Source organism: Poromitra crassiceps (genome assembly GCF_964638095.1).
Source record: "Poromitra crassiceps genome assembly, chromosome: 15".
NCBI classification, from domain to species: Eukaryota; Metazoa; Chordata; class Actinopteri; order Beryciformes; family Melamphaidae; genus Poromitra; species Poromitra crassiceps.
The window spans coordinates 30,483,756-30,511,167 of NC_139634.1; the positions used below are offsets into that span (position 1 = coordinate 30,483,756).

The following is a 27,412-nucleotide window of genomic DNA, read 5'->3' on the forward strand; positions in this document are numbered from 1 at the left end:
TTGTGACGGTGCAGCAGCAGAGAGAGAGAGGAGAGAAGAGAGAGGTGGAGACTGGCTGTTGATTGTGATGGTGCAGCAGCAGAGAGAGGCAGAGGAGAGGAGAGAGAGGTGGAGACTGTGACGGTGCAGCAGCAGCAGCAGCAGGGAGAGAGAGAGGTGGAGACTGGCTGTTGATTGTGACGGTGCAGCAGCAGCAGCAGCAGCAGGGAGAGGAGTGGATGTTGGAGAGCAGCATAAGCAGCAGGATGATGGAGGGCAGCAGCATGGAGGAGCATAAACACTACAGCAGGGGTAATTAAAGGCAGTTTACACCGACATGCTGGCGGGAGCCAATTGATTTGCCCATCCTCACCGGGACCCTCTGCAGCACTATAAATCCCACTGTCTCCTTCCTCTCACGCTGCTTCATCCTCCCCATCACCTTCACCCCTCATATCCAGAACCCAGCTCAGGCCTGCAGCCCTCTGCTGACATGGGACTACCAGGAGGGATTTAGGGAGGGGGAGGAGGGTGCAGCCCTCTGCTGACATGGGACTAGCAGGAGGGCTTTAGGGAGGGGGAGGGGGGCAGCTATCAGAGCCAGGGGGAAAAGATTGAATCTCCCACCCTGCCAGTACATTAGTGCCCTCCTGAAAGACAAATAATGGCTTTCCATGGGAGGGGAGAGGAGCATGTGGAGAGGCAGTGGGAGGAGGAGGAGTACAGGACGGAGGAGCGGGGCCTATCTCATACCAGTTCAATTTGCATTCAAAGAGTTGGATAAGAGAGGAGGAATGTGAGAAGGGGAGCCAAGACGTGTGTAAAGTAAGTATACATGGAGGAGGTGAGAAGGAAACACAGGCATATGAAGGTCACTGTGGTATTCAAGGCTCCAGACTCACTTTTGTCACCGCTGTCGCAGAACTGTCGCGGAATTTGCTTTCAATTGTCCCCAAAGTCAGTGTAAGTGCCAGGCACGGCTTTTGCATATTATGCTCAAATCCATTCATGATGTCACGCGCAGTCGTGAGGTCAATCCGGTCGCACATTTTTTTCCGACGATGACCAGGGCGCACTGAGATGAAAACATGTCAAACTTTTTTGTAACGCCGCGAGCGCTCCACATGTTGCATTTGTTGTTTTTGGTTGCTTGGCAACGTCAGGCACAACTGTCCACATGATAAATGTTCTGTGTTCACTGTCCACTCAGTGCGCCTTGTGTTTTCCAAGCGTTTTAGAGCGCTGCGTGTAAAGCAGCCCTAAATTGTCCAAAATTCTAAATTAATTATTAATGATGAATAGGCATGGGTCGATTTCCGGTTTTACCGGTTTGGTTCGTGTGTATGAGCCCAAACCGGTTTGATCACGTGCGAACCGGAAAAACCAAAAAAAAAAAAGAAGTCCATTCTGATTGCACTATTGTTCGTATTAGCCTCTTCTCAAGTTGCACTAGTATGCAAAAGTCTTATTTTGTTTATTATGTTGATGTTTGAAGAAAAGTTAAGCTGAATAGTTATGAGAAATAAATACAGAGTGTGTTTGCAGGTGTCCTGCTTCTTTTTATTCAGTATCATTGCTGGTTGACAATACCAGCTTAGAGGTGTATTATCGCTATCAGGTGGACTGAAGTTGCACTACAGACAGTTATGGGCCACACTCGGGAGCCCTGCTTAAAAAAAAAAAAAAAAAAAAAAAAATTACAAAAAAAATCGGTATACCGGTTCGATCCGGTTTAGACGGCAATATCGAACCGGTTTTAAAATTTTCAAACCGACCCAGCCCTAATGATGAATAACAATGGGACTCCCTTAGTCTCAGCCCTGTGTGGTACCTGGTCAGACTGTAGCCCGTGTGTGTGTGTGTGTGTGTGTGTGTGTGTGTGTGTGTGTGTGTGTGTGTGTGTGTGTGTGTGTGTGTGTGTTCCTTACCTTGGAGGACACAATCCTGTTGTCACAGAACTTGGGTGGGATGAATGCGTCAGTGGCAGGGGACGGCCGGTGGCCAACGTAGATAGTCCTACTGTCTACCCTTGTCTCACCGCCACCAAGCTAGACGGGACAGGAAGGGAGGGGTGGAGAGAAGGAGGAGGGAAGAAAGATTTCTTTTTTTTAATCTAGGTACTTTCCAACATAGGAGCAGAGGTTACAATTGAAGACCGGTTTCATCTTGGAGGCAGCCCAATTTCATGAACAACAGAGAAAAAAATACATCATACAAAAAACAAGCATGAGTGAACATCTGATCTGTGGCATGGGGGGGGGGGTGCAGCATGGGGGAGGGTGGTGCAGCATGGGGGGGTGCAGCATGGGGGAGGGTGGTGCAGCATGGGGGAGGGTGGTGCAGCATGGGGGGGTGGTGCAGCATGGAGGGGGTGGTGCAGCATGGGGGGTGGTGCAGCATGGGGGGGTGGTGCAGCATGGGGGAGGGTGGTGCAGCATGGGGGTGGTGCAGCATGGGGGGGTGCAGCATGGGGGGGTGCAGCATGGGAGGGGTGCAGCATGGGGGGTGCAGCATGGGAGAGGGTGGTGCAGCATGGGGGAGGGTGCTGCAGCATGGGGGAGGGTGGTGCAGCATGGGAGAGGGTGGTGCAGCATGGGAGAGGGTGGTGCAGCATGGGGGAGGGTGGTGCAGCATGGGGGAGGGTGGTGCAGCATGGGGGGGTGCAGCATGGGGGAGGGTGGTGCAGCATGGGGAGGGTGGTGCAGCATGGGGGGGTGTAGCATGGGGGAGGGTGGTGCAGCATGGGGGGGTGCAGCATGGGGGAGGGTGGTGCAGCATGGGGGTGGTGCAGCATGGGGGAGGGTGGTGCAGCATGGGGGGGTGCAGCATGGGGGAGGGGGGTGCAGCATGGGGGAGGGTGGTGCAGCATGGGGGGGTGCAGCATGGGGGAGGGTGGTGCAGCATGGGGAGGGTGGTGCAGCATGGGGGGGGTGCAGCATGGGGGAGGGTGGTGCAGCATGGGGGGGGTGCAGCATGGGGAGGGTGGTGCAGCATGGGGGGGGTGCAGCATGAGGGAGGGTGGTGCAGCATGGGGGAGGGTGGTGCAGCATGGGGGGGGGGTTGTAGCATGGGGGGGGTGCAGCATGGGGGAGGGTGGTGCAGCATGGGGGGGTGCAGTGTAAATCAATGGAAACAAAGGAGCTGTTTTCACTGCTGCATTATTTTAGGCGCAGCAAAATCCACTCTGAACAAGAAGGAATCATTGTGGCCTTGGAAAAAATCTGGTCTGATGATGCCTCAATTCTGTCTAAGGATTAAACTATTAGAATTTCCACTGAGGTGTGGAAAATCAGAACGATTTCAAATAGCTCCACTGGAAAGCTGTTGAACACAAGCTAATGTTTCATACAGGGGACAAAGCAAAGTATGACAAGGGTCAATGGGCCAAAATGGTGGATGTTAGGCTGGGGTCTATTGCCAATTTATTTCCCCCCCCAGGTGGACATTCAGTGATGATTAGTCAGTAATAAATGTGTGCTGCCGTGCCATGGAGGATAATGCTGTGCTCAGATCTATGGGTCCAGCTATCTATCTATCTATCTATCTATCTATCTATCTATCTATCTCTCTATCTATCTATCTATTTCTATCATCCATCCATCCATCCTCACACACATGCACACACACACTCAAGTCTAACCGCATGTGTGAAATAGGAAAGGCTTCAAACACTGAGTCAGCTGCCAGACACACGCTGGTCTCCCCTCATCATGAGGTGGCCTGTTCCGTAAAAGGTAGGGAGGGTAAACCACAGAGCCAAGGAGGGGAAGCCAGGTCTTAGTCTCGGGCTGCTGCACAATTCATCAAAATATTATCGAAATGGCAATATGGCCGCCAAGTGCAATATCCAAATCACAGGAGCTGCCTTTTTTTATTATTATAATAAAGGTAAAATGTGTCACAACATAACATTATATGAAGCATTGTGGTGCTACAGAGATTCCCCGGCCTACAAAAAAATCATATTCTCCAGACTAGGGAACATGCTTGTTTTATCACATCATCATTTTAATATTTATGTTGTTGTTGTTGTTGTTTTTTCAGTGAAAATGAAATGCAAAAATGACCATTCTTACCAAATTGTGACTCATATCACAATTGCAATATATGTCAAAATAATCCCAATATGATTTTTTTTTTTTTTTTTTGCATATCGTGCAGCAGCTCCATCTTAGTCACGACTTAGCTTTACAGGAACTCTCCTGGCCTAATTCTCTAAAAGCCACGGTATAGAATTTCCCCATGGGGATGAATATGAATAAAGGATAACTTCATGATCGCCCAACAACAAAGTAGAGAGGAAAGCCAGAGTGACAAGACGTCTGACTGATCCATTGTGGGGCGAAGCGATCAAGTTCAGTGAACTCACCCCCCCCGGCCCTCCACAGACACACACAGACACCCATTGGTTTCATGTCCTGAGGAAAAGGATGTTTGTCTGAAAAACTGGACCAAGGCCCTCAGTGACCCAAGTTTCCTTCCTGACTTCATCCCACACACAATCTGCTGCTTTGGCTGGACAGCCTCAGGGGTGGAACCATCACGACGGTAACAATAGCCGTGTTTCCATCAAATTCCATCGGTGTATTTTGATGCACATTTTATATAAGTATCGCAGGGAAGGGAAACACCTTTTCCAAACAAGTCCTCATCTGGACCCTGTGTTCTGCACAGCTGGCAGCTTGTCCGGTCTGCTACCATGCGTTCTGCTGGCGGAACCGCCGCCCGCCTGGTCCAACAAATGGCCCCATTAATCCTGCAGCACAACAAATCTCGTTGTGGATCCTAAAGTCTTGGACCTAAAGGCTCTCCGTCTCCAAAATGCCTTTTGCACTGACGCCCAGAACGGTTTTGTGTGTCTCATTTCCTAGATATATGGCGAGCGTCATAGAATACACACATTTCTCCTGTGGCCATAATATTTACTCATCACTGCCAGAAAGAAAAAAATACAGCCACCAGCAGATTACATGACATATTAATTATTATTTCTCCTATGGCAAGTAACCATTGCAAAGCTCTCTCCATCTATGATCGTGTCTCACCCCCCACACACAGCCCACTGTACTTATCGCTTAATTGCCTGATTCAAATTTTAAGACTGTCGACTTTTCAGACGTTTGCTTAGAATTTGTGCAAAACCTGAATGGGCGGCTAATGTCAACATCCTCGAGGGGCCACAACTGCTCGTGCTCACCTCTTTAGTTTTGGTCGGAGTGAAATGTTATATAGACAATCCTTATTCTACATATAGCTGAATCGCTTGGTTTGACCAAGTACAACTATTTGTATAAGCATTTTACGAAATGTCTATTGAAAATAAAACAGCAGATGAAATCCCTTGGTTTTTTTATGCTGAACCCGGAAGCGGACGTGACTTTGGCTCTCTAGACCGTGAATCTCTAGATGAGGCGCGCTGCTCAGGCGGACTGTGTGGCTGCTAGAAGAACCTGTTAACCTGGGCATGAAATTAAAAACGACAGGTTCCTCAACGCACACGCGCTTGTGTGTCCCGGTTGTTGACGCGCTACCCGGCAATAGCATGCAACATATAATTACTGTTTGGATTTATTTTGGATAGGTCAACTACAGTATGTGATGCAGCCATAAAAACAACAATATTAAGATTTTTACCATTTAGCCTATGCTTGTTGAGCACTTTCACATGCCACTTTTAGAAGAAATTCAGGGGTCAAATGAATCATTTCAATCAGCGATTGGACTGGTGATTGGCCGACCACAAAATTGGCAATCACAATCAATGTACTCCAAAAATCTCTTTATGAATGCGGCACACTTTCAGCTCCGCTCTCCCCCGCTCGTCAACAAGAAGACACTGCTCAGGTAAGTGCAGACCTCACCACCACAGCAAGAAGACCCTGCTCAGGTAAGTGCAGGCCTCACCACCACAGCAAGAAGACCCTGCTCAGGTAAGTGCAGGCCTCACCACCACAGCAAGAAGACCCTGCTCAGGTAAGTGCAGACCTCACCACCACAGCAAGAAGACCCTGCTCAGGTAAGTGCAGGCCTCACCACCACAGCAAGAAGACCCTGCTCAGGTAAGTGCAGACCTCACCACCACAGCAAGAAGACCCTGCTCAGGTAAGTGCAGGCCTCACCGCAGCAAGAAGACCCTGCTCAGGTAAGTGCAGGCCTCACCACAGCAAGAAGACCCTGCTCAGGTAAGTGCAGGCCTCACCACAGCAAGAAGACCCTGCTCAGGTAAGTGCAGACCTCACCGCAGCAAGAAGACCCTGCTCAGGTAAGTGCAGACCTCACCACAGCAAGAAGACCCTGCTCAGGTAAGTGCAGGCCTCACTGCAGCAAGAAGACCCTGCTCAGGTAAGTGCAGACCTCACCACCGCAGCAAGAAGACCCTGCTCAGGTAAGTGCAGGCCTCACCACCACAGCAAGAAGACCCTGCTCAGGTAAGTGCAGGCCTCACCACCACAGCAAGAAGACCCTGCTCAGGTAAGTACAGGCCTCACCACAGCAAGAAGACCCTGCTCAGGTAAGTGCAGACCTCACCACAGCAAGAAGACCCTGCTCAGGTAAGTGCAGACCTCACCACCACAGCAAGAAGAACCTGCTCAGGTAAGTGCAGACCTCACCACCACAGCAAGAAGACCCTGCTCAGGTAAGTGCAGGCCTCACCACAGCAAGAAGACCCTGCTCAGGTAAGTGCAGGCCTCACCGCAGCAAGAAGACCCTGCTCAGATAAGTGCAGACCTCACTGCAGCAAGAAGACCCTGCTCAGGTAAGTGCAGGCCTCACTGCAGCAAGAAGACCCTGCTCAGATAAGTGCAGGCCTCACTGCAGCAAGAAGACCCTGCTCAGATAAGTGCAGGCCTCACCGCAGCAAGAATACCTTGCTCAGGTAAGTGCAGGCCTCACCACAGCAAGAAGACCCTGCTCAGGTAAGTGCAGGCCTCACCACCGCAGCAAGAAGACCCTGCTCAGGTAAGTGCAGGCCTCACCACAGCAAGAAGACCCTGCTCAGGTAAGTGCAGACCTCACCACAGCAAGAAGACCCTGCTCAGGTAAGTGCAGACCTCACTGCAGCAAGAAGACCCTGCTCAGGTAAGTGCAGACCTCACCACAGCAAGAAGACCCTGCTCAGGTAAGTGCAGGCCTCACTGCAGCAAGAAGACCCTGCTCAGGTAAGTGCAGGCCTCAGCCTCACCGCAGCAAGAAGACCCTGCTCAGGTAAGTGCAGGCCTCACTGCAGCAAGAAGACCCTGCTCAGGTAAGTGCAGGCCTCACCGCAGCAAGAATACCCTGCTCAGGTAAGTGCAGACCTCACTGCAGCAAGAATACCCTGCTCAGGTAAGTGCAGGCCTCACCGCAGCAAGAAGACCCTGCTCAGGTAAGTGCAGGCCTCACCGCAGCAAGAAGACCCTGCTCAGGTAAGTGCAGACCTCACCACAGCAAGAAGACCCTGCTCAGGTAAGTGCAGACCTCACCACAGCAAGAAGACCCTGCTCAGGTAAGTGCAGGCCTCACTGCAGCAAGAAGACCCTGCTCAGGTAAGTGCAGGCCTCACCGCAGCAAGAAGACCCTGCTCAGGTAAGTGCAGGCCTCAGCCTCACCGCAGCAGCAACCCTTACATGTAGTTGTGTTGTCAGCTTTAGTACGACTTGTGCAGCGATTACTGTGCCCGTAAATTATTAAGGCTATGCAGGCATCTGAGATGTGCTGGATCTGATACACAGGCCAGCATCACGCAGGCTTATAGGGACAAAACACCATCAGGCCTCCATGGACGGCTGATCCTGGACCAGCGCCAGGGGAATGTGTGAAAGAAGAAGGCCACCTGGACAGTAGCTTGTCCACCGTCTGTTTCTGTCAAGAGGTTAGATCAAAGAATAGCCTCAGACACTTGGGAGCCAATTTATGCAGGGCGGGTGGGGAGGGGGACTGGGGACAAAGACATAGCGTGCTCAACTGCAACTCACGCAATCGTTTGCTTCTCATTAGCAGTCAAATAGCACAAAAATGAAGGCCAAATTCTGCGTCTGAAATCCCGACGGTTTCCCATCTTCTCTCCCCGCCCTCCAGACTGAGGAAGGGGAGCCAACAGGCAGCTTAGCTTAGCTTACATAATGCTCCGCTATGCGTGAGCAGTAGTGTTCACACCCCAGCGTGGCTGTCAAAACCCACCATCCCCTACCCCACTCCACACACACGTCACCGACACTCCTCTAGCAAGACCATCCGGACGGACTCGTGTGCCAGAAGATGAGGGAGGGAGAGAAAGAGAGGAAGTACAACAGGATCCAAGGACACGACGAGAACATCCAGGTTTTCCATATCAAACAACAAGCAGGCCCCAGGAGGAGCTGTAAGCCAAGAGCAGAATGCTGTATGAATCAAATGCTGCGTTGTTCATCTGGCAGCTACCCTCACTCTGTGCACTTTGAAAATGCCATCTACAAATTTAATAGCAGTGTTCCAGATTTGCAACAGTGCAGCCAATATATCCCGAATAACGGAAATAACATTACACAAAAATGCAAGGGACAGAGAAAGCAATCATAATTTACTGTACAGAGGCCTACGCAGACGAAGCAAATTCCCCGGTGCAAATAAGGAACAATTTGCAAAACAAATTAGCCATTAGGCTTGGACTTCTGGTTGAGAAGACACACAGTCAACAGTATTGGTTGGCTGGCTGACGCTAAAGTCCCAATCTCTCACCTGTGCGTCCGTCTCTTTGGGAGTCATTATGCACCAAAGTGCCACGTTACTGCGACACAGCCTCAAGGTCACAGGTCTACTACGAGATAAACAAACACTGCTTTTCCTAGATGTTACTCAACAACCACAAACCCTACTACATCAGCAAGCTCTGAAGTCGTTTAGAAAGTTCTCAACTACAGTGGGACACGTTTTTGGCCTACTTTGATGAGGTTAAGAATGACTAGTGACTGAAGTTAGGGGTGAAGTTAGGGGTGAAGTTAGGGGTGCCCGGCTGCTTTTCCCATGGACCCCTTGTGTAGGATCCTATGCACAATATCTCTTACAAGCACATAGGCGCCTCGTGCGGCTGGTAGTGCCACGCTGCAATGCTGAATGTCAAAGATTTTATTAGTAGTAGTAGTAGCAATAATGATAATAATGATAATATATAAACTTTATAATAATAATAATAATAAATATAGCCGCAAGCGGCGATGCGGGGTCCAAGCTTCCGGTGACTTGGGGGGTGTATGTCAGATAATATAGACACTGAATTGCACATTTAATCAGAGTTGGTATGTGCACAAGTGCACAAAGTTTGGTTGAGATTTGGTGACCTGACCGGGTTCAAGCAGTAGTAGCAGTAGTAATAGTAGTGTGTGTGTGTGTGTGTGTGTGTGTGTGTGTGTGTGTGTGTGGCAATGTGCACTGGAGCTAGCGGCTGAATTACACCAACTAAGGTACAACCTTGCTACAGTGAACATTTAAGCTAGAATCAGGGTGTAAATGACATTTTCAAGTCAACTTGGCATCTCAGGGCTTGTGGAGAGTTTGATTACACCAGGTGAGCAGTATGGAAGCATTCTATGTATTTGTTTTTTCTCATGGTCAACTTCACTCAGCAGACAGCTCTGTTGTGGTTAGAGTACAGTTCTATCTCTGTGTGTGATGCGTCCAGAGTGCTTTACCCAGTACACCGACTGCATGCAAGTACCGCATAGTACCCCACTTCAAATAAACCAAACTATACCTTTCACAAATCAACTCAATAAGTGTCAAACTAAATGAATGCCTGCTAAACTGTTTTCGGATGTGCGAGATGTGCAAAATAAATAAGCATTGTTTCCGTTTTCGGTGGAGTGTCCCTTTAAGGCCAAAACTAACATCTCAGTTGGCTTTAATTAAAACACAAGATAGGAATACATTTCAAATCACAACACATTGCCGTCACTTCAAATTACCTTCATACCTCCCTTTACATAACATTGAAAATATATTTCAGATTGTGTAAACCTCCCTTTAAACTCACAGATTTGGCTTTTGGAGGTTTCATTCAGCAGGTTTCAAAGATAAGTTGAATTGGATGTTAAAAAACGTTCCCTCTATACTGCCAACTGTCTTGCACCATCTCCATTCATCAGTGATTCAGTGCACCTGGTACAGAGCCTGACCACAGCCCAACTCTGATTGGCTCAGTCACACTGCAGGATTACAAGCCCGCCAACTTCTGTTTCATGTAAAATACATTGGTGATACATTTTGCAGTGTAAACATTGGTGAACTGGGTTTACAATTATCAAATTATGTGTTCTTAAGTTAAAGCAACTCTGTTCAACATGTGGTAAAATATCAGCCAGGATGAGCGGTTAATGCGTGTCACACCTATGAACAGGTGAGGGCAATGTGACCCCTCAGCACTGGACCCAGATAAAACCACAAGGAAAGATGGCAGGCACACAGCAGGACAAGGTGCAGGGTGATTTTATTTTCCCAACATCAAAAGTGACAGTGAGGCAATCAGCATGTTGTCTGTGGATAAGAACACAAACAGAATTATTTACCCAAATACACAATGTTAACAAGCAATCCAAATGACATCAAATTAGCAATAAACAAACAATGTAACAATCAATTAAAGCAACAATAAACAATATATTTCAACCATGCTAAAGAAAAAAACATATGCAATTCACCTTTAAGGTCAGCATGAGTTGGACTGGCTCACAGCACCTCTGTAGCAGCAGACTGGGGTTTGGGGCAAGTTTTGCACTTCTTTTATAGCCATAGCTCCACCCATCTCCCCACCCACGTGGCACAATCCACAAGTGAGTGAGTGAAGCACTCTGGGAGATGAAGTACACCAGTGGTGGCCATTTTAGTGTGCGTGTGCGTGTGTGTGTGTGTGTGTGCGTGTGTGTGTGCGCGTGTGCGTGTGCGTGTGCGTGTGCAAACAGACAAAATAGTCATAGGAAGTAGTATGTTTAGCAATAAAAAACAATATAACAATCAAACAAACAATAAACAATATATTTTAACCATGGCTAAAGAGAAAAACATATGCAATTCACCTTTAAGATCAGGATGGCTTGGAATAGCAATTCAACAATGGCTAACAAAACTACAACTTACTTAATAATGCATCTGAAGGGAGGATAAACACCAGACTGAAACACCAACACAGCCTCTACTGCAGTAACGGACACACACTGAGTGTAGAGGCTGATTAGCGTCTTAAGTGCAGGTGTGTGGTGATCAGTCCAGAATTAGGTGCAGGTGTGGTGTATATGTGTGTGCGTGTGTGTACGTGTGTGTGTGTGCGCGTGTGCGTGTGTGTGTGTGTGTGTGTGTGTGTGTGTGTAGATCCGGTGACCTGACGGTTTCCAAGCAGTACTAGTAGTAGTAGTAGTAGCAGTAGTAGTAATAGTAGTAGTAGTAGTGTTGGTAGTAGTGGGAGTGGTAGCAATAGTAGCAGCAGAAGTACTAAGAATAGTAGTAGTAGTAGTAGCAGCAGCGGCAGTAGTAGTGGTGGTTGGCTGTTATAGCGCCACCATCTGGTGGATTGGTGTAATTTTTTTACTCTGAGTAGTGGGTGATGTCGTGAACCTGTGTGGAAAGTTTGGGTGATGGGGGGTGTATGGTTTCTGAGATCCACACACTTTTAGGGCAGGAAAAGAACAAAAGTAAATACACAAAAGTTTAAACATTTATCATTTCAAGACGGTTTCACGTATCCAAATTCTTTCTAAGATTTTTAATCAGGGAAGTCCAGAGATGACACACAAAAAGTTTGCGCTCATTCGGGCAGATGGCCTAGGACGAGTTCGTTTTTTTTTTTTTTGAGAAAGTCCAAGATGGCGGAAAATCTAGCAGACTTAAATGGGCGTGGTCTATATGGATAGATGCGTATTGATCCAGGGAATCCAGCAGATGAATTTTGATTCTACGCCTCACGGTTCAGCAGTTATGGTCCAATACGTGAAATGGTCTGTTATAGCGCCACCATCTGGTCAATATGGCTAATTTTTTGTCTCTGAGTAGTGGGGCACATTTCCAACCTATGTGCAAAGTCTGGCTACTGTAGCCCTTACAGTTTTTGCCGTGCATACTGTTTTAGCGGAGAATAAGAAAAATAATAATAAACGGAACAGATACAATAGGGATCCACGCACTTCGTGCTTGGACCCCTAATAATAATAATAATAATAATAATAATAATAATAATAGATTTGATTTATATAGCGCCTTTCAAGACACTCAAAGCACTTCACATATCAGGGGAGGCAACTCAACTCATCCACCAGATTATTTTCTCTCTCTCTCTTCTTTTCGTGCGTCTCTGAGCCTGTTTGTTTGTCTTATATGTTCATCGTTCATTATGTTTTTAAATAAAATATATTTTAAAAAACATACGCTAGCTCTGGGCCTTAAGAGACAATTCCTCAACAAACGCTGGCACTTTAACACATATAATCATGGTGAAAATGAGATTCTATATTAAAAGAGGAAGTGGTCCGGGCCCCGGGGTGCTAAAGATAAGAAGAACAGAACTACTGAATGCCCATTGATTCAGAGGGGAATTCACTGTAGAATATAATGAGGGTCAGACCGTGGGGCCCCAATTCATTTTGGTGCAGTTACGTGATCACAATGCTTATCTCTAAAACAGTGAGCTCAAGGCCGGAGTCGGACAGGAAACTAATGTAAAATAAAAATAAAAACAAATAAAAATGCTCATGTAAGGAAGCAGTAGAACTGATTGGATTCTCTTTACCTCAATGTCAAAGGTCACAGTGACTGAGCCATTCAAAGCCAATGATGTTAGACAGTAAAGAAAAAAGCGGCCCTGCCTAACAGTCAAGTGCCAGCGTGTCAATACCAAACAGTAGATTCATGCGGGATGAAAATGCATTAGCTACGACACGTGAAGGGGGGGAGATCGATAAGGAAAAACATCCCACGCCCAATTGAGCCGAGACGCAATCTGCTCAGTCAGAGATAAACGGTGCATTAAGAGGATTGACCGAGCTCGAAACGTTGCATTCGATTATGCTCAAATGGAATTATGCACACGTAGTGAAAAAGAGCACATGCTGCCTGGGACAGGGGGGGGGGGGAGAGGCAGTCCATTGAGAGCAGAGGAAATCATAAGGCTGCATTCAGCCAGTGCCAAACGCTCAACGATGACTTGGGTCTGATGACACTGCGTCCTGTCACACCATCACACTATTCAGCGACCTATCCCACTTGGTCACAATCTCCAGGCTGTGTTCGCTGAGCGGATCTAGAATGAACAAGTTGTTGCAAAGTCACCAGTCATCCTCACATCTTGTTCACACATGACAACTTGCCCTAGAAGTCCCCATCTAGAATTGTTTTTTCCTGATGTACCAATTAAAGAATAAAAGGAATCTTGAAAGGTAATCGTTGATAGAAAATTATCTGGCTATTGTGGGGGGGGGTCGAAAAAGAAAAAATTATAAATTAAAATAAAGCTATGAACTAAATAACTTGCCCAACATTATGATTTATGAATGTTTTTGTGATATCTGTGGTGGCGCTACGCTCCTCGACTTTGTTCTATTTTGAAAAAATATATTGTGATTGTTGTGACTGGTGCTGTCATTGCGATTTGACTTTTGCCATAATGGAGGGATTTCTTTTGCATCACTTTGCTCACACTTACATCAGATCTTCAACAACAGATATGGACGTTGTTAGGCTCGCCTTGTGATCATAATTCTACGTAGTTTGGATGCAAAGTAAAGACTAAGAGATTGAAAAGAAGGGAAAAAGAAATTCAGACAGATTTAAATTAAAAAAAATAGATATAAATGGAGCCACAGGAGACAAATAACAGCCAATCTGAATCTGCAATTGTGAATATACAGCAATTGGACTGCATACAATCAGAAATAAGAATCAGATGATCTCAAAATGATATCAAAACGTTGGCGAAAGTGTGCAGCTGGTGACATCCAGTAGGCCTATTCTCAGATTCCACAGGATGCCATTTAAAGCGTCCTTGCCCATAGACATAATTACTTAAGATAGCTTAGAGCAGTGTTTTGCAAGACTCGGTCAGGACCTACACATGAATTGCGAGGAGATTAAAATGGGCTGTTAAATTATTCAGGAGAAAATAGTATCCAAAGCTACTGGCTATATGTTAGCAACGCCTTTGCTAATACATGTAATGTAAACTGGGGTTAAGTAAAAACACAGTACAGCAGATTAACAGGGAGAATTTCACGGAATTATCCTCCACAAGAGTATAGAGAGCCAAAGTGGAACGTCACTTCCTGCTTCAGCACTATACCAGAGATTTTCGTCCACCATTTATTTTCCCATAGATATTTCATAAAATGCTTATAAAAATAGTTTTACTTGTTCAAACCAAATGGTTCAGATATATTTAGTAACAGGAGAGACCGCATAACATTTCACTCGGACCAAAACGTAAAAAGAAATTGGGTTTAAAGATTCTTTTTTTTTTTTTGTATAAGTAAAATGTTCTATGGTCTCTCCCCATTCTAAATATAGCTGAACCGTTCCGTTCGACCAAGTAAAACTATTTTTATAGGCATTTTACGAAATGTCTATGGGAAAATAAATTGAAAATCTCTGGTACAGTGCTGAAGCAGGAAGTGACGTTCACTTTGCCTCTCTATTGGGGCTGATATGCCGCCTGCATTCAAGAACAAGACGTGGGTTTGCAGAAACAAAACGTCTCACAACCACTGACCTAAAATAACAGCTGCTGACAGCGGGATCAGTGGAGTTTGGTGGCGACCGTTTTAAAAACTGCTAAGAAGTGTTCTCTTCACAGTTCCTTTGTCCAGATGTAATCTATAACCCCAGCGTGCCGTGAACAGGAACAGGAACACGTCACATCGGCTAAGTTTAAAACGGGTATCCCTTTTTCTCTCTTTGTTTCCTCTCCCTGACCAGCGGCTAAATCACCACCTTTAGTGGAAATATCATTTCGGCTCGACAGGCTAAATTTTTTAATTAGGCTTGGCTGTGCTACTGCTTGAGATGAGCCGGCGAGCACGGCACTACAGTACAGCCACCCTGTCCAACATAACCTGACTTAACCTCCCTCTGTGAGCACAGTGGTTAAGTGTGGAATACCCACACCGTCACTGCTGCAGTTCAGCGCACTATAATAAACACAACCACGTCTCAAGTAAATGAGAGATGTGTGTTTTCAGAGGTTAATAACCGGTTGGTGTTGTGCTCACCCCCGAGGCAGATGCCGCCCGCCCCCACCCTGATACCTAGTAAACACACGGGTCATCACCTTATGTTTAGTGGCTGCAGGGGCTACAACGTCACGGCAGGTGTTGTTTACCCTGACACACAGATGGTCAAACGAGCAGCAGAGTGTTGTCGATGCTGTGACTTTTTCCTACAATGGCGGTGAAGAAAGTTGAAAAAAAATGAAGCCCAAAAGAAGACGGTAGGTTAGGTTTTGTTCTGAACATGCCTGTTCTGTTCTCTCTTTTTTTGTTTTGTAACTTCAGCACAAGGGGCTAAAACGTTTCGCTGTGGAATGCATGAGCTGTGTCGTTAAGCTTCAAAACAATCCACTTAGAAAATCTACTTAGATGCATTTAATGAGGTGTGGGGGGCCTGTGTGTGTGTGTGAGAGAACTATGCTCGTACGTTCTCCGTTATGCTCTGCACAACATGCACACTAAGAACACGTGCTCCGGACTACACAGAAGACACACATACTCATTGTTGCCAAGGCTATCATTCCCATTTGACCTTAGCATGTGTTTCAATGATTCCCTGCACAAAAATCAATCAATCAATCAATCAATCAATAAGCTGTATACAATCTACTTCTTCATTCAGTTGTGTGCTCCAATGCACAATGTGATTTCACCAAGTAACAGTTGTTCCTGGACCAACATTTCTTCCTAGTACGGGACAGGAAAACCCCGCCCCCAAACTCATTTGATTGGTCGCTGCAATTGCTTCTTCCTGAAAACGTGTGAAAAAAGATGTGGTTAAGATTAGGGTTAGGGACGGGTGTGAAGAAAGTGCAGCTCAGGGTGTGCTCTGTCCTATGGCTTAATGGATAAGGTGCGCGCCTTCCAATCTGAGGACTGGGGTTGGTCGAACCACACACATTTTTATAAAACATCAGGGTTAGACATTAGGTTTAGGCAAGGCAGGGTTTTCCCGGCCCATACCAGGAAGAAATGTTGGTCCAGGAACAACTATTACTTGAGAAATCAGTTTGTGCTTGCAGCAGCAATAGTGAGAATGTGTGCGTTTGTATGCGCACGTTGTGTTTGAGACTCGCACTGCAATATCAATATTTAACTACTTAACTATATCCTGCTCACATCGCATCTTATCTACTCTATCAGGTTTTATGAAGTCCCTCCCAGAGTCAGTGAGGTCGTCAACCTCGCCTGCAATTTAGTTCAGTGTGTATTATAGCTCTAACTGGCCAGTTTTCATCACGATCACAGATGGGGAAACCCTAGGAGGGAAACCCCCCAAGGGGGACAGGAGGAGTGATGCGGAAAAAAAAGTAGGTCTAAACATCAAATGGAGGGGGAAATCCAATGAATCAACATGTCCACAAGAGAAGGCTCCAGTGTAAAAACTAGCAAGCGTATTCTGAGAGTAATGGAATGAATAAATGAAAAGGCACGGGCCCTAACTCCTGGAAACTGCTGCAGGAAACGTTGATGACAACAGCAAAAACAGACAAACTGCGACATCAAGTCGTTATTCGCGCGGCAGAGGTTGGCTGGAGTTGAGCGATGAATGTTTGAACGCGAGGGGCACGTGTTGAGTTAGTGCTGTTGGTCACTGCAGCACTGGACTCCTCTCTCTCTCTCTCTCTCTCTCTCTCTCTCTCTCTCTCTCTCTCTCTCTCTCTCTCTCTCTCTCTCTCTCTCTCTCTCTCTCTCTCTCTCTCTCTCTCTCTCTCTCTCTCTCTCTCTCTCTCTCTCATCACCTGCCTGTCCTCCTCCAGCTCGCCCGCTCTTCCTGTCTAACTGTAATTCTCTCAGTTTTGATTACACCTGCGACTGTTCAGTGGATTGTAGTCAGACAGTGAAGAGAGCCTGTTTCCAGCTGCACACTATGAGGAGTTGCAGAGACTAGGCGGCTATGGTGTGAACAACAGCATATATAATATATTATAAAACGGTTATTGGTTGCCATGGCAACTCTCTTACTAAAAGCCTTTGGTTTAAAAAAAAACAAATGGCGGAGACAGCTGTCAGATCCTTGTGAATCGATCTTCGCTTATAACTTTACTAATACTTCGCAGAAAATGATGTTTTGTACAAGAATAGACGCGGGCTAATGTCTTAACCCCTCTCTCGCGCGCCCTCACTCTTAACCCCGCATTTCTAAATAAGACGTAACGTTACTTGGTGTCGGCATACGGCTCTGGTGTCGGGCTTTGCAAAACGCTCTCAGCTTCTCAGCAAGCGCCAGGATTGGCCAATGTCGACTTCAGTCTCCAGAACGATCCAATCAAATCACCCGCACGTCTATCTTCTTGCTAGAGGTCCCGCCTTACAGTAGTGTTTCAACTGACTCTATCAGAATACAATGCCAGTCGGACTTATAGTATTATTATTATTATATTATTATACTTGGAAACCGTTTTATAAAAGCAATATAGCACTCGAGCTGCGTGGTGTTGTGGAATATATCCCGCTGATAAGCTGTTATCCCACGAGGCCGCAGGCCTCGTGGGATAACAGCTTATCAGCGGGATATATTCTCCACAACACACTTGCTCTCGTGCTATATTGCTTAAATATAATATAGCATGAAGACACATTAATAATAAACTGGATTTGGTAACTACAGGAACTTTGAAAGTTCCCCCTGAGTTTTTTTTTTTACACATATTCCTGCTGCAACATTAGTTTAAAATAAATGTATATCAGATAGTGTGAAATCAATCACTTTTTCATACCAAAGTGGAATGGAAATTAAATAAATGTAACTGAAAATATAAAATTCCGGTCACACAAAAAAGTTTGTAAAATTCATCTTGTTTATTATCTTGGACCAAGTTATCCCGCTGGAAAATGATATTCAGCATTTCATAACATATTATCCATGCTTCATCTTTAGGTTAGAATCATATGAATGAGACATTTATTTTGAATACATTTTCTTTCTAAAATACAATTGTATTAGTTCTACCTCTTCGACAAGGACGTTTCACGCCAGTTTCCTTCAATACATCTTAAAACAGTGCTGCAGAATACTAGAGAACAGTGTGGAACAACTGTTAAGGCCTTTGCACACCAAGTCCGTACTTTTCGTCCGAAATTGACGCACGTTTAAAAAATAAATACAGCCTCATGTTGTGTCAATTAGGTTTACACACCGATTCCAAAACTTTCATCTGTCATGAAAGATTTCGGAACAGGTTCGATTCTCTGCTAAGTCTGTGTTTGAGGCTGTCCGGGCCTGAGGAGCAAGGCTCCAGCTGCCTTGGTCTGTGTGGAGAGGCAGCCGGAGATGCTCGCTCCACCTCACCGGCCCCTCTCCGCTCCCTCTCCCCGGGGAGCGGTGCTGCGGCACCTGGCCACGGCACACCACAGCCGGCTTGGCAAGGCGGAGGTGAGTACGGTTCCCAGAGCCCCTGGCCACTGCAACAATACGCTTACCATACCACAACCTGCTGCAATCTCTTCTCTGCCTTCTCCAGGTCCACACACATCATCACCGCTGCTGCTGCAGATCAGCCACTGCTGCCTGCCTGGCTGTCTGTCACACTTATTGTAATGTGGATACAGGAAAGGAGAGGAGGACTATTTGTCTCCTATTGCGAATTTTCACAACAAATAGAATAATAAAAGGCATCAGACTCACACAGTGTGCACGGTTTTCTGTGCGTAACACATACGATTCTACGAAGAATGCAGACTTGATGCGCAGGGACCTTTAGACTACTTATGAATGCCATTTCATTCCAGTTCCTTCCTGGAGCAGAAGAGAAACTATCACAGTTCCATCACTTGTTTGGCCACTTCTGAAAAGCCTGAATGCATTTTGGAAGCATTGTTTGATGCTCTTGATTTGATGCCTCTATGGTGTAACGCAGGTAGGAGTTTTAACCATCAGCAACACAAACTAAACGCATTTCACCACTGCCATGGAGAACGTTATTATTATCATCATATTTTCTTCTGAGTGACACAGAGGATATTCCATAGCGTGGTTTTAGAATCAGCTTCTTGTATTTGGCAATCAAAAAAAGTGTTCATATTATGTTCATTCATATACAGTCTGTGTACAATTGTATGCCCCCTACCTAAATGACACACTTAGTTTGTTATCACTGACTTATGTAATATGTCATTTTGCCTCAAAATGGGTGAACGGTCACTACGGTTCCAGAAACCTCCCTGAGTACTGTGTGAATATGAAGCTTGACATTGCAGAAAAAGAGCAAGCATGCTGCTCAGTTGACTTTCCATTGGTAAATAAAGGTGAAACAGAATCAGGCAATTGAAATAATTTGCCACAGTTGAAAACACGCAGACTTGCTGTGCGATTATAGCGTAGCACAGTGGAAATGTGAAATATCACCTTCACAACGGGGATGAGACTTGACAATTTAGATTTTGAAGAATGATGAACTACACTGCTGGATCATTGTGTCCAAAACTGCATATTGCTTCAACTTCAAAATGTTGCCCGTGTGTATATCACATTAAAAGATTACTTTGACAGTTGAGCAGCTTTCGATGCTATGCTAAAGGCTATGGCCAGTAGAGGTAACAAGTACTCTCTAGAAACACAATTATTATTAAATAAACAATAATAGCAGGCTAACTATTGCATTATTCAGACAAGACTAAGTCATGAAAAGCAAAGCTACCCCCTAGTGAAACTATAGCAGGGGTTACCTCCATCACAAGTTCACCCAGCACCGCCTATGCTATGGCATAGTATAAAGACCCCCTATCTGAGGCTATACCCTCCTCTGTAACCACCACTTGCACACAGACACAGTGATGAGTGACCCACAGAGTCAGAACAGTGATGAGTGCAGTGATGAGTGGCCCACAGAGTCAGAACAGTGATGAGTGGCCCACAGTCAGAACAGTGATGAATGGCCCACAGAGTCAGAACAGTGATGAGTGACCCACAGAGTCAGAACAGTGAGGAGTGGCCCACAGAGTCAGAACAGTGATGAGTGGCCCACAGAGTCAGAACAGTGATGAGTGGCCCACAGAGTCAGGACAGTGATGAGTGGCCCACAGAGTCAGGACAGTGATGAGTGGCCCACAGAGTCAGAACAGTGATGAGTGACCCACAGAGTCAGAACAGTGATGAGTGGCCCACAGAGTCAGGACAGTCCAACTTGAATTGAGGGCTGATCCCAAGGAGCTGTTGTGGAAAGCAAAGGCTCATTGTTGTAGCAGCATCCGTGCAGCTGTACGAGACACAGGGCGGACTGTACTGTACTGTACCATGGGCTGGTACTGGCCTACATTAGTGTCCCTCGACACTGGGGAGGAGGTACAACTCATCTACACCTCGCGCTGGCCACTATCTGCTGCCTCAATCATCTGGTCTACTCAAGTAAGCCACTGACAGATGCTGTGCTGTTGTGGTTCTCAAACCCAACGACAATTCTGGGAAAGGATAACAGGTGGCTATAAGCTTGAATGCATTGTCCTCCAAAAAGAAAGATTTATTTGCTTATAATTTCCTGTCTGCGTACGATGTGAATGAAAATGAGCAGTGCTGCTGCACACACCTTTGGTGGCAAAAACCCAGTGTCAACAGCACCGTCTGCCTCAGGCTCTGCCTCAAACAAGAGTACCTGATGAGAATGAACGAGGGATGTGAAAATGTTTGGCGTTTGCAGGGGGGGAAAGATGGCTGTAGACAGGAAATGTGTAAGCAGTGCACTTTATACAATGTTGACCAAGGTCTGTGTCCAATTGCGCGTTTGAAGCACTGTTCCTCAAAATACACCAGCGGTGCTCAACCTTGCCCTACTCAGGAACCACGTTGACCAAAAAAATACTGATGCAAGAGGCACAATGCAAAAACCAGTTGGGTTCTGTTTCCTCTCTGAAAGCAGTTGGGTTCCGTTTCCTCTCTGAAACCAGTTGGGTTCTATTTGAGTCTCTCCAGCCTTTAGCTCTCTCCACCTTTCACAAAGTCAGTACTGAACCTTGGCTGCTTCGTTTCGTGATAGGGTATGCTTGTTTAATTCCGCCCACGCATCGCGGGTGAGTGGAGTTCGCCTTTTTTATGATTAAATCGGCAAAGTTTTAATTCGAACAGATAATTAATGGTGATGGTCCGATGTAGAAGACTCAGAGGTCGATGGGGGTCGGCCCATCGACGATGGTCGATGCCATCGTCCATCGTGCTGCCAACCCTATCTTGTGCACCTGCCAACAGAGCGCGAGACCTGAGATAAATTGTGATTGGTTGTTCAGATGGTTGAGGGGTTGGGGTGTAATACATTGATGTGACTTGAGAATCAGAATGAAATATTGATTAATTCTGCTGACAAAGTTTTTTTAATAGTAGGACTTAAAAGAGCCACGACTACCCATAAAGGAGCCCACATGCGGCTCTAGAGCCTCGTGTTGAGTATCACTGCTTTACACAGACCAAATAAGACACTGTCGCCTTAACATCACAAAACTGAATACTAGCCTTCCATTACATGGGAGAGTCATTTTGTAACGGCTTTACCGCTTTTAAGCATTCATTTACTGAGGCTTCAGTTTGGGTTTCAAGATGTTACTCAACCTCCCCCAGTCTGAGCTTAAGTCCCCAGACAGACGTATGGGCCTCTAGGCTCACTAAGTACTGCAGGGAATGACATGAATGAATTATTTTGTAGGGGTCTTAGGGAGAAAATCTCTACACTTCATATTTAAAGACCGGGAAAAGTGGGCATATTTTGAGCAGCACCACAGTCAAACTATCATCTATAATTAAAGAGAATTTAAAGTAGTGTGTGGCCATAAATGGGGTATGGCTTTCCCAGCCAAGTGCACAAACTGCAGATGCAACAGTGAAGGGTTTTGCGTGTGGATGTGACTCTTGTGTGAGTTTAGTGTCGTGTATGGGCCACTGTGAGTTTAGTGTCGTGTATGGGCCACTGTGAGTTTAGTGTTGTGTATGGGACCGCGAGACTACTAAACTATAAACCATAGATATTATATTACTATAGATGGGTCACCGCAGGCTCCGCCAATTCTAACAAATGGTAGCAGCAAGTCTCCTAAATGGGCGCGGTCAACCATTGACTCAAACCTGCCGACAGTCCGTGGAAAACCGTGGGCAAAACCCACGTGACAAAATGACAGGAAGTGAGTTGAAGTTGGGCCGTCTTGCTTGAATCCCATCGTCTTTGTATAAACCGCTCAATGGCTTCCATCCCGCCGCCATGTCTGCTGCATGGAGCCATGTCTGCTGCATGGAGCCATGTCTGCTGCATGGAGCCATGTCTGCTGCATGGAGCCATGTCTGCTGCATGGAGCCATGTCTGCTGCATGGAGCCATGTCTGCTGCATGGAGCCATGTCTGCTGCATGGAGCCATGTCTGCTGCATGGAGCCATGTCTGCTGCATGGAGCCGTCCAGCAGCCATGTCTGCTGCATGGAGCCATGTCTGCTGCATGGAGCCGTCCAGCAGCCATGTCTGCTGCATGGAGCCATGTCTGCTGCATGGAGCCATGTCTGCTGCATGGAGCCATCCAGCAGCCATGTCTGCTGCATGGAGCCATGTCTGCTGCATGGAGCCGTCCAGCAGCCATGTCTGCTGCATGGAGCCATGTCTGCTGCATGGAGCCGTCCAGCAGCCATGTCTGCTGCATGGAGCCGTCCAGCAGCCATGTCTGCTGCATGGAGCCGTCCAGCAGCGAGGAACAGACACATTTGCACCCCAATGCTGACGAGCTTGAAAAAGCTCCATCTCAGCTGCAGGCAGCCCTTCTGATGACATTATCTTTTATAATGCACCAAGCTACATTGACTGTAATTGCTATTCAATTAATTATCCTCAGACACCGAGGGGAGGGGGGACGCGCCTAATGACTAAAATCAATGTGGCTTCCTCTGTGCTGAGGCCATTGCTTGGTTTTGGACAGTGCCTCACCAGTCAATCGTGACCACATTTAAAAAGACAAATTTTTCTCCCTGTGATGCTGCCTGCCTAGATGGGAAATAGGCTGATTCTTAACCTCTCTGTGTGTGTGTGGAGTGGTGTGTGTGTGGGCGGAGTGGTGTGTGTGCGGAGTGGTGTGGAGTGGTGTGTGTGTGTGTGGGGGGGGGGGATGCTTGAGGGATCGTATATTTCAGAGCATGCGTTTTGTGACTCGTTAAATCCTCGTGCGGAGGGTACACTTCTTCCTCCTCCTCTGTGTGTCAGCCGGTATCATTTCAGGCGGCAAAGAAAGTGACAATGAAAAACCGGGATGAGGAAACATCGGAGAGATGCCGGCTCCTCTCCTCCTTCTTCCCCATGTTCGCTCTCTCTCTCTCTCTCTCCCAGTTCAGACGCACAGTAAGACAAAAATGTATCACCCCCACACATCTCAGTAACGTATCCCCCACACATCTCAGTAACGTATCCCCCACACATCTCAGCAACGTATCCCCCACACATCTCAGTAACGTATCCCCCACACATCTCAGTAACGTATCCCCCACACATCTCAGTAACGTATGCCCCACACATCTCAGTAACGTATCCCCCCACACATCTCAGCAACGTATCCCCCCACACATCTCAGTAACGTATCCCCCACACATCTCAACAACGTATCCCCCACACATCTCAGTAACGTATCCCCCACACATCTCAGTAACGTATCCCCCACACATCTCAGTAACGTATCCCCCCACACATCTCAGTAACGTATCCCCCCACACATCTCAGTAACGTATCCCCCACACATCTCAGTAACGTATCCCCCACACATCTCAGTAACGTATCCCTCACACATCTCAGCATTCTCTTCACATCTCGCTGCGAACGCTCCCCGGGTAATGCCGGCGCCGGGGCGAGCGAGCACGCCATCCGAGGATCTCTGGATGAGCCCCTTTATAAATATATGGATGACGAGAATGCATTTTAAGTGGCGCGCTACCCTGTCGAGGATACGTGGCGGGTCAGGAGAGCAGGATGCGATGTGAGGAGAATTCAAAATGAATGAAGCCACCTGAATTATTTAGCGCTACAAACTGAGAAGTCAACGGTGCTTTTAAAAGGAAAAGTGGAGAATTGCCACAAAATAGAACCATGGTGGTTCCCTTATATCCCACCGACCTCACCTGACGCCACCCCCACTCCATCGTCAACCACTACAGTAACCACTAAAGTCAGGCTGACTGACAGAGACTAGTGTCCGTGCGAGGAGAGAGGCAAGTGCAAAGAGGTTACAGACAGGTGCACCCCCCCTTGCTCCACTGTCTCCTTGGCTTGAGTCACTGCAGGGCTTTCCCGGGCTCCCCCCCCAGCCTATCCCACCTTCCAGCTAGCCCACAGGCGGCCATTTCTGCCTTTACGCTGCTACGATATTTATGACCCTGCTGCTGTGTGCTGCAGGTGATCTCCACTGGCTGGATTTTCATTACTGGACAGAGAACAGGAGACCAAATTAAGAGAGGGAGAGAGAGGGAGAGAGAGAGAGAGAGAGAGAGAGAGAGAGAGAGGGAGAGAGAGAGAGAGAGGGAGGAAGAGGAAGAAATCAGAGTAAGCAGTTCTGTCCACCAGCCAGTTGGCCGTGCAAGACTAATGGCGGCAAAACGGAGCACAGTTCTAATCGATACCTAGATCTCCTGATGAAACAGGCCTGATAAATCAAATAGCCCCACAGGCCTTGTATGCTCTGTGGTCTGCGGATGCACTCTTACCACAGCTTCTCCTAAAGTCCCGCTATGGGACCATCACTTTCAAACTGTCATCCCCACTCCCATCGTCTTTCCAACAGGTGCTGCTGACTATAGCTGCTGCTTGGGCATGAAGCATTAAATATCAACTGGAGTATCTGATGGTAAGACTCATTTCAATCTGTCATAAAGTGGACATCTGGAGATCTGGCATTTATGGCATGTGTCAAACTCAAGGCCCCGGAGGCCAAATCCGGCATGGCACCTCATCTTATGTGGCCCACGAATTTGCGCAATACAATTCTAATTCTAATTACTGTAGTTCTAATAGTTGTAGGCTACTAGTTGTCTGTTTGTCATTCTTTTTCCTATAATTGAGCTTTCAGAGCTAGTTATTGATGATTAAGTGATTACTTAAAAAACCAATAATCTAATCAGAGGCAATTATGTAATAGGATTAACAAGTCGGCAAGAATCGATACATTTATATCGTGTTACATTTACAAACGGCCCTTTGAGGGCAACCTTAATGCTGATGTGGCCGGGAGGATGAGATTGTGTTTGACATAACGTTAGTTAAGAGAGAGCAGAAAGACTAGGGTGGAGAGAGGGCATTGACAATAGGGGTGTCAAAAATAATCGATGCATCGTGATGCGGACGTGCACGATTCTGCATCGATTCACAAATGTCAAAAATCGATTATTTAAAAAAAAAATAATAATAATAATAATCAAATAAAATATAATGGAAGTACATGCAGTTGTTTATTTTAATTATGGATCATAATACAATGCAATTCCAAATGCACTTTTATTTTAAAAGTAGCCACACATTGAGAAAAAAGAAAGTGAGAAAAAATAAATCATGTATTGCGGAAAAAAGTGATGCATCGATTTAAGATGCATCGAGATGCATCGAGATGCATCGATAATCGTACTCGAATTGAATCGTAGCCCTCTGAATCGTAATCGAATCGAATCATGAGGCCAGTGAAGATTCACAGCCCTAATTGACAAGTGGCAAAGGTCGCAGGTTGGATTCGAACAAAGGGTGTCACAGTTACGTGGTATGCAATAGGGTTGGGCGATATGTTCAAATGTTCAAATCGGCCACCATCAGCCCATCAAACGGCCATTGCAGATATACTGTAGCCACACATGTGTGTGTGCGTCATGTGCGTGTGCAGGCAGCGGGGGAGTGCACGTGTGTGTGCGGGCAGCGGGGGAGTGCACGTGTGTGTGCGTTGCTGTGTGCGTGTGCAGGCAGCGGGTTAGTCCCCCACTCCCCACACGTCTCTGACATTCACTGACATCTGCGTTCTTTAATGTGAAAATCTAATTTCAGTGAAATATTACAGCCTATAGGCTACTCTTTCTCAACCAGAATCAGCTTGAGAAGTTTGCTAAGCAATAAGCTGTAAAGACAGGCTGAACAGCTGTCCCGCAGTATTAAAGAAAGCATCAAAATACACAAGGTTGGCTATCTGGAACACACTAACACTATTTTTACAGTCAAAATTATTAAAATTCACTGACATTGTATCATATCAAACAGCAATAATAATGTACATGATTGATTGATTGATTTTCTTTATTTAAGTGTAATGCTTCGAATGAAGCCCAGCCCACATGGGCTTACAGGACACTTTTACTGTTCATCATTTAAACAATGATCAAAACATAAAACCAACAGAAACACCCAGAATACATACAGCATGAAAACCACCACCTGAACCTACTTAAAGAGCTGTGCTTGCCTTCTATTCCAGGCCCTAGAGATAAAGTTAGCAGTCTTAATAAATACCTCAGTCTTAAACAACCACTCCAACTTCTGGCCATCATCTGCCCAGAAGAGCTCAGGTCTTTGCTTTTGCATTTCGTCAAATAAGGAAAGATACAAGCCTTGTACAACTTGTACAAGGCAAGAAACAATCAACTACGAGAAAACATACAGAATTTATTTTGGGATCGTGTGGGGGGTTATAACTTAAGGGGACAATATAATTTCAAAACTCTCAGTATACGTACAACTATGAAAGGTTTTTGTGTTTCAACTTCTGGTGTGAAATTATGGAACCGTTTGAGTGAGGAACTAAAGCAATGTCCAAACAAAAACCGGTTTAAAATATTGTACAAAAATATGATTTTCACAAGGTACAAGGAGAGGAATGCAGGAGTGTTACACTGATTTTCACATGCTGGTGGTGGTGTTAGATGACATGTTTTATGTATGTATGTATGTGTGTATGTCTGTCTGACTGTATGTTTGTATGAATAACTACATTTAAAAAAATGGATAACTATATAGTTACGTTATTGTATACTATGTATGGGATAGTGTATATATGACAACAATTATTGTCTTATACATAATTGTTATGTATTACTATTTATAAAACGGCTCTCTCAAATCAAGCAATCTGATTGGTTCACAGCCATTGTATAAATCCAATAACCGAGTCCAATAACCCATGGCCATGGGTTATTGGACTCGGTTATTGGTTGCCATGGCAACTCTCTTACTAAAAGCCTTTGGTTTAAAAAAAACAAATGGCGGAGACAGCTGTCAGATCCTTGTGAATCGATCTTCGCTTATAACTTTACTAATA

General features: G+C 46.1%; 1 protein-coding gene across 4 annotated transcripts in view; it reads right to left on the bottom strand.

The window, feature by feature from the left end:
* atp11c (ATPase phospholipid transporting 11C (ATP11C blood group)) overlaps positions 1-27,412 on the bottom strand; it is an 81,908-nt gene that overhangs the window by 43,076 nt on the left and 11,420 nt on the right. For all 4 annotated transcript variants that reach the window (XM_083652218.1, XM_083652220.1, XM_083652219.1 and 1 more), the window contains exon 2: positions 1,908-2,027. In XM_083652218.1, the coding sequence (XP_083508344.1) occupies positions 1,908-2,027 (120 nt within the window). The remainder of the gene's footprint in view (positions 1-1,907; positions 2,028-27,412) is intronic.